At 43.0% G+C, this 16,065-nt stretch overlaps 1 protein-coding gene and 1 long non-coding RNA gene across 4 annotated transcripts in view; one reads left to right on the top strand and one right to left on the bottom strand.

The window, feature by feature from the left end:
• LOC119174179 (solute carrier family 41 member 1) overlaps window positions 1-16,065 on the top strand; it is a 74,901-nt gene that overhangs the window by 35,279 nt on the left and 23,557 nt on the right. For all 3 annotated transcript variants that reach the window (XM_037424999.2, XM_075896046.1, XM_075896045.1), the window contains exons 9-10: window positions 5,761-5,905; window positions 15,693-15,766. In XM_037424999.2, coding sequence (XP_037280896.2) covers window positions 5,761-5,905; window positions 15,693-15,766 — 219 coding nt within the window. The remainder of the gene's footprint in view (window positions 1-5,760; window positions 5,906-15,692; window positions 15,767-16,065) is intronic.
• LOC142817969 (uncharacterized) lies at window positions 7,598-8,150 on the bottom strand. Its single transcript, XR_012895446.1, has 2 exons — window positions 8,060-8,150; window positions 7,598-7,754 (listed from the first exon to the last, which is right to left on the bottom strand). It is a non-coding gene; the product is annotated as an uncharacterized LOC142817969 (long non-coding RNA).

Genomic DNA, 16,065 nt, shown 5'->3' with positions numbered 1-16,065 from the left:
CATAAATGTTCGAACTTCCGAAAGGACTTTGGGGCCAGACCGCCGGCTGCTAACTTTCAGGCACAAAACAAAGCATTGCTCTCGTTGCGTTTGTGCAAGCACGCGTAGCATTTCTCGACGAGCAGAAAACATGAAGCGCCAACCGCCTCAAGAAAAACATGCAGCGGGCAAAGCCGCCGAAATGTTTTTGGGAGAACTTCCTGTTTGTGGCATGCTGGCGCGACCTGGTGGCGGGCCTTCGTGAAAAATGTCTATAAGCAGCATACCTTGTTCAAAGCTGAAGCTCTCGATCCCGATTGGCTCCTTTCCGTAACTTGTGCAGATGAGCCAGCGATAAAACGCGGTCCCAACTGGGCTTGATCGCTGCCGAAGTGTGTCGCGACACATGTATAACTAATTTCTACGAATTTGCTGTGCCACATTGTCGATCTGCTTGACAATTTTAGGCTATGTTTTTTAGCCATTTTCTCAGCTTTTAACACAGACTATAATGGGTAAAGCGAAGGATGTGAGCGCATCCCACTGCACGATTCGCACGGCTTCAACAAAATTCTGCCATTAGGTATTTTCACACAACCTCCCAGAACCTTTGGAGTCTTCCCTGTTACCTGAAAAAAAAAAATTGTCGTCACAGCTGGTCGCTTAGACAATGAGCAACACTAATGCCTATCACGCTGAACTTGATGAGAGCCGCACCATCCTCCATTCATAGGGTGCCTGCTATAGTTCGCACTAGATAGAACCTCACATAATGTGGTTTAAGACATTTCTGCTAATGTCTTAAACCTTCACGATTACCTATTGAGAAAAACTAGTCGCTCTCGTCGTTGCATTTTCAAGCCATTCAATATTTGTGCGGATAGCATCTGCACACGTCATATTCGATCGTGCTTCGTGTGCTACGAGGAGTCTACTGCTGCGGTAGCACCACCTGGACCGGAAGTATGTTTTGTGCCGCTTTCAATGTATGGCACAGGCGTAGAGTTTGAGAACTGAACAGGTTATATAAACGTTGTTATCTAGGGGGTGCCCCTCCCGAAATCAAGGAGGTGCCCCCCCCCCCAAAAAAAAAAATTTCTGGCTGCGTGCCTGGCAATGGTTGCCTTTTGACATTAGCCAGCATTCAGTGAATGTCTGCCGCGGCCATACCATGCTTGAAGTCTGCTCTAAGGGACGTTTGAGGCTTTGAGGTTTGTGCATTTGCGTTGTCCGTTGCTTCTGCGGCTAGGCTTGATCAGCATCTTGTGGTTTGTGGCTTGCTCTCTGGGGTGTTCGTTTGCACGCGAGCTACTGAAATGGCTCCAACACCACCCGTTCCATCTGCACAGTCAAGACTAATGAAGTAATGTGGCCAACGCAACAACTACAGGACACTGGTGCTGGCAAAGAGAGCACCGATTATTTGCCAGTTGGAAGGCAGCCGACCTTAATCTGATATTGCGGGGGAGTTCTCAATTTCCAAATAAACCGCCCTGGACTGCGTAAAGCAAAAGGTCAAGATTGCGGCGGCTGACAGAACGTCTGCGCGAACGTAGAACAATTTCTATGATGGCAGTAACCCGAACCATGAAGAGGTGCCAAGCATGTGGTTGAGTGCCGTGGTAGCTGGGAAAGTACCCTTGTCTAACAATCTGAAAAAATAAAAAAAATTGGCCCCGTATCTTCATGTTGCACTGCAAATGTCGTCAAAAGACGATAGTCTTGCGTCTGGAGAGAGTGAACAATACATTTATTTGATGTTTTGCGCAAGAAAATCGGTGAATGCTATTCTAAAGGCGCTGCGTTAGAGTGCCTCAAGCGTGCAGCAGAGGCGAACGAGTGCATCGTCACGTCACACGTGAGACATAAGCGCTATCTGATAGTTATCTTGGAAAACGAAGCGCGTGGCGTGCGCGCCCGTCTAGGAGGTGATAAGGTGTAGAACGCAAGGTGACGAGTAGGTGTCACTACCGTGTCGTCTTAGCAAAACATTGTAAACACTTGCTGTTTTGTTGATAGCGTTGCATGACCAGCGCAGCGTTATAAAGGCTACGATCCTTAAAATTACTTATGTATGCCTTTTCTAGTAAAAATACACATACATAATATTGGTGTGTTATTATGGTGCCTCAGATATACACAGTAATTGCTTTTTAATTGACAATCGCACAAGTATGAACGCTGAACCTTGAGCAATATTGGTGGGTGCTGCGAATGGGGTCGGCCGTTTGGAGTATTGTTTAGTCACTTTGGTGCCCTATAAGGTATTGTTAAGGGCGGACAAACAGGCATATAGACAGACAGACAGACCAAAATTTTTGCGTCAAAGGTTCCCAAGAAAGACTATCATCTTTAAAAAAGCGGAGTTGCTCACCCTGCGCATGGATATTACTGGCTGCAAATAAGGGACGGCTGGTTGCATATGTAACGTTGAGGAAATGTACGTCCCGATTTTCAAGTAAATGTGCGACTACAGTGTTTCAGTTGACCTGACCCTCTTGAGTGACTACTATGTCGACAAGCTCTCTGCACAGCTGCACCAGAGTGCACTAGAGGATGTCTTTAACTGTGATCACTCTGACCTTTTCGACAAAATTTGGCCCAACCAGACACTTGCTTTGTCCAGTGAACCCTGTCATGAGGGGATGCGAAGAGTTCAAAGAGCGAATGTCTTGTTGTGGGAGGCAAACTTCCGCTCCTTGTCATAGGAAAATCAATACATCCAAAATGTTCTAAAGGCATCAAATAACTCTGTCTGGTATCAAGTGAATTCTAGGGCGTAAATAAGGCGAGACCTCTTCTAACAGTACGTTTGGAACTTGACGGTTGTTCAACAGAAAAGTATTGCTGTTCATCAACAACTGCGGTGCTCACGGTCACAGCACTAATCTTAACCACCTGAAATTTTTGCCACCAAACACGACTAGTGCTTTGGGGCCCGTGAACCAGGGTGTAATTAAAGGAGCATTGACGTCAAATTCAGAATTGAGATGTATCCTTCATTTGATTGCTCAGTATGCGAAGATCATTTTGGCGAAATTTGAATTGCGTCCGTTGCATGGAAGTTGTTTTATGTTGAGGGCAAACAGCATACGAGAGCTCAATGGAAAATGGAGTGCCCTGTGGCATCGACACTAGGGCTACGTGTTCGGTGTGATAGGTTTCACACATACCATTCTGAGTGACAATGTGCTAGTAGTGATACCGTGGTCAGAGTGTTTTTATTGTGGTGCCAAAGCCTGGAAACGCACTCACTCTTCATGTGAGATCTTCATTGCACCGCTTTGAATTATTTCGTGGAATTGCAACACGCAGAATGAAAGTAAGTTTAGTGCAACTCGGAAGTCCCACTAACACTCACGCATTCACACACACACTTCCACACAAGAAGCACACACCACACGCAGCGCTACTAAATTTACTTAATTATGACGAATTATAAACTATCTCAAGAACAAGTTTTAACGAGCCATACAACACGCAAACTACATATAAGGAATGGCAAAAAAAGAAAGAGCATGATTCAATGTGTGCTCACCAGTCAGCATGTTGCGATTCCCCGACATGTTAGGATTGAATATGACAGTCGGGGAACCGACTGTCCTATTCAGCGTGAATCGACACTTTGTACTGCGACAATGGCAATGCATGACATGGCATGACTGAATGTGTGCACTGAGCAGATGAAATGTTTGCGGAGCAGCTGAGCCTCACGTCACTCTTTTCTGTTTAGATGTGGCCAGCTGTACTCAGCTGTGCTCAGCTGGGGCACGATCTGGAGGTGACCGCAAAAAAGTGTGAAAATGGTGGGCTTACTGGCCGTTTTGGATTGTGCTGGATAACACCGATATAAGTATATAAAAGTGATAGTTATTTCTCCCACAGTTTCATTTTAGGTCACGAATCGCTACTAGGGGGTCGCTAGCTCCTCGTTGATGTAAAAGTCTTGACATGTAAATTTTATGTCAGTGCTTCTTTAAAAACTTGAAAGTCCGGTCACACTTGAATCATGTGCTCTTGTGCGTCGAGAGTGGGAAGAACTAAGTTGTAAATGTGCTGTCGGCCATCACCATCTTGTCCGATGCCAGGAAAGCAGTGACTCAGAATACGATCAGAGACTGCTTTTGCCACAGGATTTATTAACGATTAGACTGGGGATCAACTGCTATCATAGTGCTTCATAAAGAAAGCAACAGAATACCAATCAAAAAGGGTGTAAGGCAGGCGGACACAATCTCCCCAATGCTATTTACCGCGTGCTTACAGGAGGTTTTCAGAAGCCTAGAATGGGAACAGTTTGGGATAAGAGTTAATGGACAGTACCTTAGTAACCTGCGCTTCGCCAATGACATTGCATTGCTGACTAACTGTCAGTACTCAGAAAGTTACAGAGGACGAATTGCAACTCACGATTACGAAGTTAGACAAGGAGAGCAGAAAGGTGGGCCTTAAAATTAATCTGCAGAAAACGAAAGTAATGTACAACAACCTCGGAAAAGAGCAGCGCTTCAAGATAGGTAATAGTGCACTTCAAGTTGTAAAATACTATGTCTACTTAGGGCAGGTAATAACCGCGGAGCCAAACCACGAGATTGAAGTAACTAGAATAATAAGAATGGTGTGGAGCACATTTGGCAAGCACTCTCAAATTATGACAGGTAATTTGCCACTATCCCTCGAGAGGAAGGTATATAACAGCTGTATCTTGCCGGTACTTAGCTATGGAGCAGAAACCTGGAGACTTACAAAGAGGGTTCAGCTTAAATCGAGGACGACGCAGCGAGCAATGGAAAGAAAAATGGTAGGTGTAACCTTAAGAGACAAAAAGAGAGCAGAGTGGATTAGGGAACAAACAAGGGTTAAGGATATCATAGCTAAAATCAAGAAGAGGAAATGGACATGGGCCGGGCATGTAACGCGTAGACGGGATAACCGCTGGTCATTAAGGGTAACTAACTGGATTCCCAGAGAAGGTAAGCGGGTTAGGGGGAGACAGAAGGTTATGGGGGCAGATGAGATTAAGAAGTTTGCGGGTATAAATTGGCAGCAGCAAGCACAGGACCGGGTTAACTGGCGGAACATGGGAGAGGCCTTTGTCCTGCAGTGGACGTAGTCAGGCTGATGATGATGATGATGAGACTGGGGATGAGGGCAGTGCCGCAGCTGTGGAACCCGTGATTGAGAATTCCGCCTACTGCAGCAGTGAACATTTTGAACCACTTCCGTGCTAGTGGGATCGATGTAGGGGCGAGTATGTTTGAGGAGTTCGCGAACTTTGGTACTCCTGTCCTGTCTTGCGCAGAGTTGGATGGCGAGGAAATTTTACGTCAGGTCTTAAAGCCAGCACAGGTGAACAGCGACTCTGGCGATGATGCACCACCTTCACCACAGCCATCAAATGTGCATTTAGCGCAGTCTGTAACACTGCAGTTATCTACATATAACAATGGCCAGACACTGGTTGAGATACAGGCCAACTTGGTTGCACATAAACGTGCCTGTGTGCATTTGTGGATAGATAAGTTTTTATGGGCATTGAGCTTTTTTTTTCAATTGCATCCTTTTTTCACTCTCCGTTATTTGGACTTTTTGGTTGTTCCTGCCGAGTCCAACAATTGGCGATTGTACCTAATGAATTTCATGTGGTCAAAATCGGACTGGGATTCCCCGCTCTGGTGTTCTTCATAGTCATGCCACGATCCTGGCATGATTTACATTTTTTGTCTTCACTGCTGCAAGCATTCTGTGATATTGAGTGACTACTCTTTTCCATTGTTGCAGATGTGGTGTGGTTGTCACCCCTGGTGGTGTCTGTGTTCCTGGCGGGCATTCCCATCTGGGTGTACCTGTCCAAGCGAAACCCCTACACCCGGGAGGTGCTCTGCACCGGATGGGTGCCCGTCATCTGTGCCATGGGAATCTCCAGGTGAGGCACCTCTCTCACTGGCTTTCTTCTTGGCATCAGGGAGTCGTAAAAGCTTGCTGGTAACTGTACCAATAAATGTTTGGGGTTTTAGGTCCACAGAATGATTATTATAGGTGCTGTTATTAGAGGGCTTTAGAAATTTAAGGTGGTAACTGTACTTCTAAAGTCTTAGTTTGTCGGCAAACATTTTTAGTTTCCAGATTGCCCTGTTATTAGGAGCGATATTGCAGGTAGCCTTGATGGCAATGCACAGTTCTGCTAGACGGACATGCATTCTATTAGACAAGGCTATTTTACTTTGCTGCTAACATAAATTTTCAGCCGTGGTGGGAGCCATCGACTTGTTGCCTTTTTTGTAGGGGCGTGCAAATGTTAGGACTTTCAAATATTTTTCTAATAGTGAGTGCTATTCGATTTGACTTGCCGCGAAACTTTACTACTTGGAGTGTTCGAACTTCAAGGAAAAAAAAAAAAAAGATGTAAAGGTCTATAATGTAAACATGTAAAGGTCTATAATGACAGAAAGTAAAACGGTGGCAAATTGGTGTGCAGCATGCTTTGGCCTTGCTTTTGAGGTTCCGACGGGCGAAATTGCTAGTTGCTTCCACCGATGCTCCAAGCAGTTACTGTGTAAAGAGCTTCGCCAATTATACTGTGAATGTGTGAAATGGCCATCGATTTTTTTAGACGAGCCAGTAAGCGTTATCATTTGTTGCTTAGGACAAGGTACATTGCGGCTTCTTCGCTTTCAAATTGCTGCTAAAATGATTTCTTGCTCGCGAAGTTCGGATTCAGGCCATACATCACGGTGGAGTTAGGCCTAGTCACGACTACGAAAAGTAACAACAAGGGTTACAATGTGGGCTTGTCTGTTGCGCTATACATGAAAAGTTTCTGAGAAGTAAGCTTGACTGTGGTGTGCTTGGCTACGGTGCTCTGTGTTTCAAAGCATGTATGTCATGCTGTAGCACGAGCACAAAGTCATTCACGACGGTCTTCATCACAAGGTCCCAAGTGGTAATAAGCAGGATGTCTAACAGCGAGCCAGTCCAAGACACGTGCCCGCTATGTTTGTTACGAGCAGAGCACCTATCGTAATGCGAGGATTAAGCTTTTGCTTGCAGCTGCCAAATTAAAGCATCATTATTTCTAAACTATCATTGACCGGGGATCAAGGAACAAGGTGAAAACACATGGTCTAAGTCGCACAATTTACGACAGCTGTGTTCTCGTGATATGCTAGCAGCAAATAATGTTCTCCTGAAGCATGGAATCTGGCCAATGGTGGCGTGTGCTGGAGCAACTTGGCCGGCGAAATTACTAGGAAGTCTTGAAACGGAACATCGAACTTTTGTTTTATGCTTGTTTCTGAGGGGAGGAGCAAGCTTGAGCAGGGAAATTCAATAAGGAGAAACGCTCTTTCCAATGAGTGAAAAATGGCGGCACCCGATTGTGTCGTTGCAAAGCTTCAATTTTTTTAAATACTTCTTTTTTTGTTTTGTTTTTGTCCCCTAGCAAAAATTCTGTGTACCAGTCTATCAGTGTACCAGTCTATCAGTGTACCAGTACTCGTGTGCCAGCCTATAAGTGTAGCATTCTACTCCGATAGGCCCACAAGCGAATCGGTGCTTAGCCAACTGGCAGGTGCACCACTACATCAGAGCAAGCAGGACACAAATATGAACACAGAAATCAAACAAAATATTTTATTTTATGTGCCATTCCTTGGTTAATCTTTTGATTTCATAAAGTCATTAATTTTGTTTGCCAAAGCTTTATTGAGGAGCTTCTTCATTTGCTCAACCTCTCCAATCAGAACGGTGTGCTTCAAAAAAATGGTTGAAGAAATCTGCATGATCAAAAACAAAGCAAGTTACAGGCACTCATTAAGCGACAATTATGTGCACTCTAAATACAGGAGTCAATATGACAAGGAAATAAGTAGGAGTGCTCCCAGTCTGCCTCTCTAATATTGTTTAAAATTAGTTTGTGGATTCTTGCATAAAAGTATCCAGCTCCAGCAGGCAAAAGCTACACTTGAAGTTTTAGTAAGTAATTATAACACAAGTTGGCAGTGAAAACTCGGCTGATTACGTGCAAAAATAAAGCCACCAACTTCCATGAATTTTGGTCAGATTGCAAAATTTCACCTACCTGAAAACACAGCATATGTTTCTTTCTCCTAGGGAGATTTCGCCTCCCCTTTAGACCGATTGGAAGCTGCGCCAGTAACACTTCTACCGACGTGCCTCACGAACAAAACGGGTCTGTCTTTTCAAGCCCATGGGGTGATTGTACAACCTCTTGGGAACGGCAATTCCTTTGCTCTGATGCACCTATAAAACAAGTCAAAGATGATGTGCACACATTAGTTTGTCAATGCACATTTTCTCATTAAAGCAAAGCAATATATCTTCAAGACAAAGCATACTAGAGTTTTAAGATACCTCTCTGTCAGTGGGCACATAATTGATAAGCGGTGCAGCCTCCCTCACACTTGAGTGGGCTACTTCAGGGCTGTCCGTGGTCGCTGTGGTGGTTCCAGCGTGGCAGCACATAGTGGTGGCAAAGGTGCAAGTCGTTTGTTTTTGAGGCTTACGGCTGCAACACCCGCAAAGAACAAGGTTCTTTGCTCCAATGAAAAAGTAGAGTGTGCAGAAATAAAGTATATTGCACCCTTAATTGTCGCGGTAGCATCCTAGGTGTGCATGGTCAAATAATATATATGATAAACATAGCATGCAGTTGAGATATGCAATTAAGGTGTAATGATACGTTGCATGTCACGTCTCAAAACCATAGTGTGATTATAGGGGATGCCGTAGTGGAGGGCTCAAGAAATTTTGACCAAGTGGTGTTCTTTTTAATATCCACCACACTGTGAAAGTTGTAAAAGCACATTTTCAAGTGATTATAAAAATATGCATGCATCCATGCCACCCATGAGCTTACATTGCATTCTGCTTTTCAGCAAAATTGCACGCTACAAGAATAGGGCAACTTGCTGCTGCATACAACCCTAGCAGCAGTGCGTTACAACAGCTTATGAAGAAATGATAAACCTGTTTGGAAATTTTTGCTGCGAAGGGCATTTTCCAGTAGGCTTATTCTTTCTAATGCTTTTGTATTTTGAGCCCTGAGCATATATATCCACTTCTTTCAGAAGCTCTTTCTCTGTTCTTTTTTTCAGCATTAGCAAACAGCAGGCCTCCCTGCTGCTTCTTAAAACGGTTGCTGACGTGCTTTGTCTTCTGCTTAACAGCAGCTTGACGTCGTGTTTCTTACAACTGCAGACAACCCAACACACAAATTTCACTGCTAGTTCGCAAGCACAAACAGGGCGTATATCCGCACAAGCAAAAATAATTTTAAACCAGTCAATTGTACAAAAAAATGTGACTAAGCTGCGCTCATACTACGATAGAATAAAATAAAATACCTATTCAGCATACTGCAACTTTACTTTTAAATACGACGTTCCGGCGCCCGCGCAGTAGTGGAGCAGCGATGCTCTGATATATTCGCTAAGGGGGCGGGGAGTATATCAGAGCATTGGTGCTTCATGTGTGACACGGCACCACGTGCAGAGCAAAATTGGCTGTCGATTGTAATTGCGCCGCAGTAGCACATCAGCCGCAATGTCAACGATAGCCAAACTTGGCTGTCGGTAATAATTACGCTGCAAGTAGCATATCAGCTGCAGTGTGACCAATTACAACGTACTTTTTTAAACGACTCATTGTCCACTTCATTTGAACTGCAGCTATCGGTGAAGTCGCAATCGGGTCTGCGGAATGGAACCTTGCCCGGAATGGCAAGGTCGGAATGGATGCTCGTTTTTCTGTTGCATTCCTTGCATCATCCTCGGTGCCTAAGAAAATATGACCAGTAAATAACTTCAGAACGACTGTTTCTTCCTCTTTGTTCTCGTATTGGGAATACAAGAGGCGCGGACTTACCGTAAAGCTTAATCACTTGAGCGTGATAGCGGCCGCAGTGTGTGTTATCCTTCCAGAACACCCGGTACCATTTGTGAGGATCAAAATTGCCTGTATCCTTTGGATTGATGTACTTACATGCACTTACCGGGACTATTAATTTTAATTATCATCGCGAAACCAAACATCTTGGAGAATTGCGAGTGTACAGGCGCGATACTGAGCAATTAAGAGACGCAACAATGTTCACATGCACTACACACGCACCAACGCCGCCACGAACTTGCTATTGATGACGATGGCAGTGCCATTTGTGGATCTCCCAAGTAGTTTATGCAACCACGAGTCCACGACTTCTTCCTCAACACAACGCAATTTAGTTTTTGAAAACAAAAACATTTATTTGCAAAACATTTACTTCACGTTTATACAACTTTAGAGGGGAGTTTTTTAGAGCTCACAGCAAATAATATATAAACAATGAATGCAATTACTGTAAAATGGTGACGTTGTGCATAGCCTCCAAGATGGCATACGCGCAATGACGGGCACGCAGTGGCAATTTCAGAGGTCATGCGCTGTGTCGCCATATTCGCGTTGGTTAGGCTAGGTGGCGTTAGCAGTTGCCCAATTTAAAGGGTACAGCCATATCAATCCATTCATCCATTTATCTATCACATTAATATGGCTACAATCATCTAGCCATAATGGCAGTCAGCGACCACCATGGCGACGACCACCTTCCTCCGTGGCGACCACAGTACAATACACCTTCACCACGCGAGGGGTTCTGTAGAGTCACTACCTCGCGCCGTGATTTCGCGGCACATGTTATAGTTTTCGGCAAAATCCGCGCCGCGTGCTTAACATTCAAGGCACAGCAAGTAGGTTGTGAATGTGAAGCCTTGGTCGAAGTAATCGATCTTTACCCGTTCACTTATTATCAGTCCCGCAGCCTCACTTTGCGTGGACACCGTCAAGTGCGCTATTTGAAGTTTCTGTCAAGTTCGACGATAGATGGATTCAACTTAATTCTAGCCTCGATCAAGAAGAAGAAAAAAAAAAACGCTATTTCGAGCCTGGATCGCAATATGTAGTACCTCGAACAAGGAGCGGTGGAGGCGCAGTTGGCCAACCAGCTACACTCAGCAAGAGCACTCCTCAGTCTTTAGCTGGTAATTGATGTTCTGGAGTAGCGGCCTTCGACACGTGAAGTCTGAGTGATGCGCATGGTGACAGCAATGAAAATCCTGATCCCGACGACACTTACGGCTTCGAGGAAAACTCGCTCAGCGATTCCGACCGGACTGCAGATGCGGCTCGCGACAATGTTGGCATGAGCGACACTTTTAAATGCAACAATGGCATGTATTTTACACTGGTGCATGTCAATAAACTGCCAGGCTCTGTGTGTGTGCTCATGTGTGTGAGGCTTACATCAAAACTATTCAAGAACCCATCTCACATTGGTATTTGCTCAGAAACAAAGAAAAAAAGTTGTGCTTGAAGGATGTGGCCAGTGTGTTTGCACATGAAAGTTGGATGTGTTTGCTATGTTGCTGATGTACCAAACTTGTTTAAAACTTGTGACATATATAGCCAGTCTAATATGAGTTTAGCAAGGTAGGACAACTAAATGTTGGCTCGATCCTTTCTATTGTTGTTCTCTTCACAACTGAACTTTTCTCATGGTAGGGCAGTTTCGTGTGTGTGTGTGTGTGCGTGTGTGCGTGTGTGTGTGTGTTTTGCAGTCAAATGCTTTAGCCTTAATTAGTACATGGTTTTTGATTTATCAATCTTGTGAGGATTACAGGCAAGTAATATAGCAGGTCTGTGCCACCGCTTGAGCTTTGTGAAAAGACACACCTGTGAATAACAGATGCTGCTATCATCATATCAGCCAAATCTTGCAGCTGCAAGTGACTTTCTTCATATAGATGACTGTGCTCACTTCGAATTTTCGGACGCCTGTATGTGGTGTAAAACAACTGAAAGCATGCTATTGGCCTATAGCCAAAATAAATCAAGAGCAGCGTTTTAATCGAATGTGCTTCTTGCCACAGTGTGCTGCCACATGCTGGCACTGCTGTACAAAATCTTCTAACATTGTATAGTCACACTCGCACATGGGAATGGCAACAAGAAAAAGCTACAGTGTTTCTTCTAGCATGTTCTAGCTCATAATGTGTGCTTACATATCGCACTTCTTTACTGCCATTCCTCCCTGTAGTTTTCGGCGCAGCTTGTTGGGACCGACGAGAAAAAAAAGAAAGCGGTTGAAGTGCGCAATAAACCCCTCAACTTGCTTTGAAATATTTCTGGCAGTGGATTTGCGAGGCATTAAGTTTTGATGATGAGGTCAAATAATGATTACTCAAAGAAGCATTTCATTGTTTATTTAAATTATCTCATCCAGTATGGATTATGACACTAATGTAGTGGCTCGTCATTAAAGGCAAAGCACTATGTGGGAGAGACAGCTGGGGTTGGCTTGTGTTGTGAAAGGGAGAAACTGCAGCACCACCCGAGGCTTTCGAATCCACGCCGTTTGGAAAAATTATTGTATCAGCAAGCTCATTTCACAGTAGTGGACTGATTATTAAGTTATCTCCCTTGGAATGTTTACTGGTCCTATAACTTAAAATTCAGAAATTATGTCAATATTGCTCTGAGATGAGAAGTTTTGTTTGTATTGTTTCAAGTTATGTTTATACTGTCATCTGATAAGCTTTGGATACTAGTATCTTGAAATTTCTAGACGTCATCTATCATTGTCAGCATTAACTGTGTTGCTATCTGGCACCTGCAATCCCATTTGTACACAGAATAAAGCGTTCATCTAGGCTGAAAGCTGCTTTGCATATTTAAAGCTCAGTTTGTCAATTATGCACCACCATGAAACATTGTACATTTTATTCTATGCATCCAAAAGCTGCCAGTTGCACTCTTTGAGTCATCATAATATTTCACACAATGGTCGTCAAGTGTTCAATAGAAAACACTGATACACTAATATACATGCAGAAATGACCAATGACATATATGTGGGCAGTGTGTTAAAAAAAAGAAGTACCGTTAAAATGACAGTAATGCATCTTGAAGATCCGATAAATGAACAAAAAACTAAAAACCTAAAGACTAATATATGCCATAGAAATGACCAATCAAACTTATTCAAAAGCTGGTAGCACTGGTAAGACTGTGTATCAGTCTGATATGAGACTGGTAGCACTGGTAAGAAAATGTATCAGACTGATATGAATGTCTATAAGAACTGGTAAGACTTTGTATCAGTCTGGTACAAGACTGGTACAACTTATAGGAAACTGTATCAGACTGATTCGGACCTCTATCAGAGTTTTTGCTAGGGTCTCCTTATTTCTTTCTTTTTTTTGCGAGTTTCACAAGTGATTTTCACCGTGCCAGCAGGTGAAATAAACTTTTGCTGCACCTTGAGGTACACTCAAAGCTCAATATAAGGAAATATCGGTTATAGTGAAAAAAATGAAAAATATTCTTACAATTTATACTGTGTTATGATTAACCTTTATAAAAAATTATTTGATATGATATAACGAGCTTATTTTCTTGTAAAATGCAACTTTGTTATAATGAGGTTTGGGTGTAGTTCTCAGTGAATATATTTTGGATAAGATATCGAAAGTGCTACATTAGCTGAGAAATGTGATTTTGAAGAAAGTGTTCCTGTTTTCCACGCACTCTCATTACTCGGTGTACTCGAAAGCCGTGCACAGAAAACAAGTGACCTCTCCTGCAAACACTGATGCAGGCTTCAACATGTAATGTGTTTTTAACACCACTTTCATTGTGCCAAATCACGTAAATAAGTGTAATTTAACCTCTGCATTTCCTCATTATTTATTAGACATGTAAACCCCTCCAGTGCTGTATCAATCTAGCCAAAATAAGCTCTTTCATGTTTATACCACATAATAATATGCTTAGGGTTGCTCTGCAGCTTTTGTTTTCGTGTAATTTGGCTTCAAAGTATTGAAAAAATATTCAGGAAGCATTAGAAAATTATTTCATTTGATTTTCATTATTCAAGTTCACTTCTCACTCAAAATTTTGCTTTTTGTACAGCTCTCCTTTTTTGATGTTCTGCAATAGAAGCAACACTCCTGAAAAAAGGAAACGTCTTCAAGGGCTATGGGGTATACATAGTGTCGAGAGATGTATGTATGAGCATCTGGCAACCACGTCTTGTGCTGATGCATATACCAAAAGCTCAGGCTCCCTAAACCTCTCTTAGGTTTCCACAATGCCGGAATACTGGATAGTTTTATGGCAGCAGCAATGATGGTAGCAACATATATGTCGCAGAATCGCACACACAATTCACATAAATAATGCAACTTGAATGTAAACATTCGACAGAAATCTGTCTAAATGGGTATGAAACTGGGAGATGATTTAGACTCCAACCAAAAGTTTTAATGAAACCCGACGTTTCGAAACCGACTTGGTTCGTTCCTCAGGGGGACTGTGGAGACTACATAGCAGCGGCGTCTTCAAAGCACTCGCAGGGTGGATAATAACCCTGTTCTCTTTCTCTCGTTTTGCCGTGGAGGGCAGTCCATGTGTATACACTGGGGGAAGGGTTACGACAGAGGTTATGGGCTGTCCTCTGCATGTGCCACGACTCGAGTAATAACCTTCTCCTCCAGTCGAAACGTCGAGTTTCTTCAAAACTTTTGGTTGGAGTCTAAATCATTTCCTGTGTCTTACTAAAGTGATGGCATAAAGCATTTCAATTAAACTTCTATATGACAAACTCTGTAAAATTGGCTATATTTACTTTATTGTATTGCCACTTCAATTTAATACAACCGTGTCTGCAAGGTATAGTTGTCAAAGAATCCAGTTTTGAATGGGAAGTGCTGAAAGAATGTCTAAGTGATACGCCAGTAAACAAGCTCATTTCATTAGGAATTCAATTAAGTAAAAAAATTTTTTTTTTTAACTTAAGTTACGGGGACCACGATTTCATAGTCCCTTTTACAGCAGCGATACATCGCACGCAAAGCCGGAAGATATGCAGGGTCCAGCATATGCTGGTAATATGAGTTAAGTGAAGTCATCTTGCCTGTTCTGCTACTGCGATTTTTCATCAAAACTTCACATGATGTACCCGTCTAGCACAATGCCGTCTGTCACATCCAGTGAACTGAGCAACATGTTTTCTACATGCTCTAATGAACATGCAATGTCAAAAACTATGACACACCTCAAAATCTAGGAAGCTGAAGTCCAATGTCCCTTAAAAGCAAGGCAAAAACATAGAACACCTTCGTTTTGGCAGCAATGTTTTTTCTATTTTGTGACATCATGCGTGTGTATGTCTAAAGAATCGAGCCAAGGCCTGGTACATTTTGCTGCAACTGTGCATTGGTTCAGCAACAGTCGGCTTTATTTTTGGACAGCCGCATGATTTTATAGAGTAAGTGATCAAATGGATTGAATTAATCCATGGATGGCTAGTGCGTCAGATTCAGTTAATAATCATGCTGTACTTCAAGTGCCTCGTTTGTGTCATTTGGAGACCAATAAATGTATTGTGAATGCCTTCATTGAAGCTCGGCCATTGGTTGCTTGAAAGTCACCGGTATAGGCAATAAGCAGCCTTCAGTGAACAATAATATGAAGAAATCAAGAACCACTTTCCCATCATTTTTGTCGCAGCTTTGATCAGTCCAATTCTTCTACATGAAAGATTCTCCTAAAAAATTTGTTGTGGTGCATGTGTCAATCTCTTTAAGACCAGTATGGCAAGGAAGCATTCTGAATCCTCTGAAACAGCCTCTTCGTTTTATTTTTGTTGGTTTCAGTGTTGGTGGATGCATCCTAGACGCTGCTGTCACTACATACCATGGCCTTGCAGTCTTTCAGCCTGTGATAAATGGTGAGTAGAGTGTGCAGTCTTGAATTACACTTGAATGTACAGTGTAGACCACTTTTTAGTATATGTCATTGCAGTTGTGAATGTCTGTGCTACAAGTGGAAAAGCATTACAACCAAAAAGACCTTTGTTAAGGCTGTACAAATGCCATACAGCAGCGCCATCTTTGCTGACGTCAGTGGCGGATTCAGCGAGGACAAAAGAGAGCAAAAAAGCGATTGCCTGGAAGTGTTTTCCAGCATGAGAGCCAGTGGACTGCTGTGTTAACGTCTGAAATGCCTCATGCCTGCTCGCACTTCTTG

The sequence above is a fragment of the Rhipicephalus microplus genome, chromosome 5 (assembly GCF_043290135.1).
Source record: "Rhipicephalus microplus isolate Deutch F79 chromosome 5, USDA_Rmic, whole genome shotgun sequence".
Taxonomy (NCBI): Eukaryota; Metazoa; Arthropoda; class Arachnida; order Ixodida; family Ixodidae; genus Rhipicephalus; species Rhipicephalus microplus.
The sequence above is the reverse complement of the archived record's forward strand: the minus strand, read 5'-3'. Positions and strand labels throughout refer to the sequence as shown.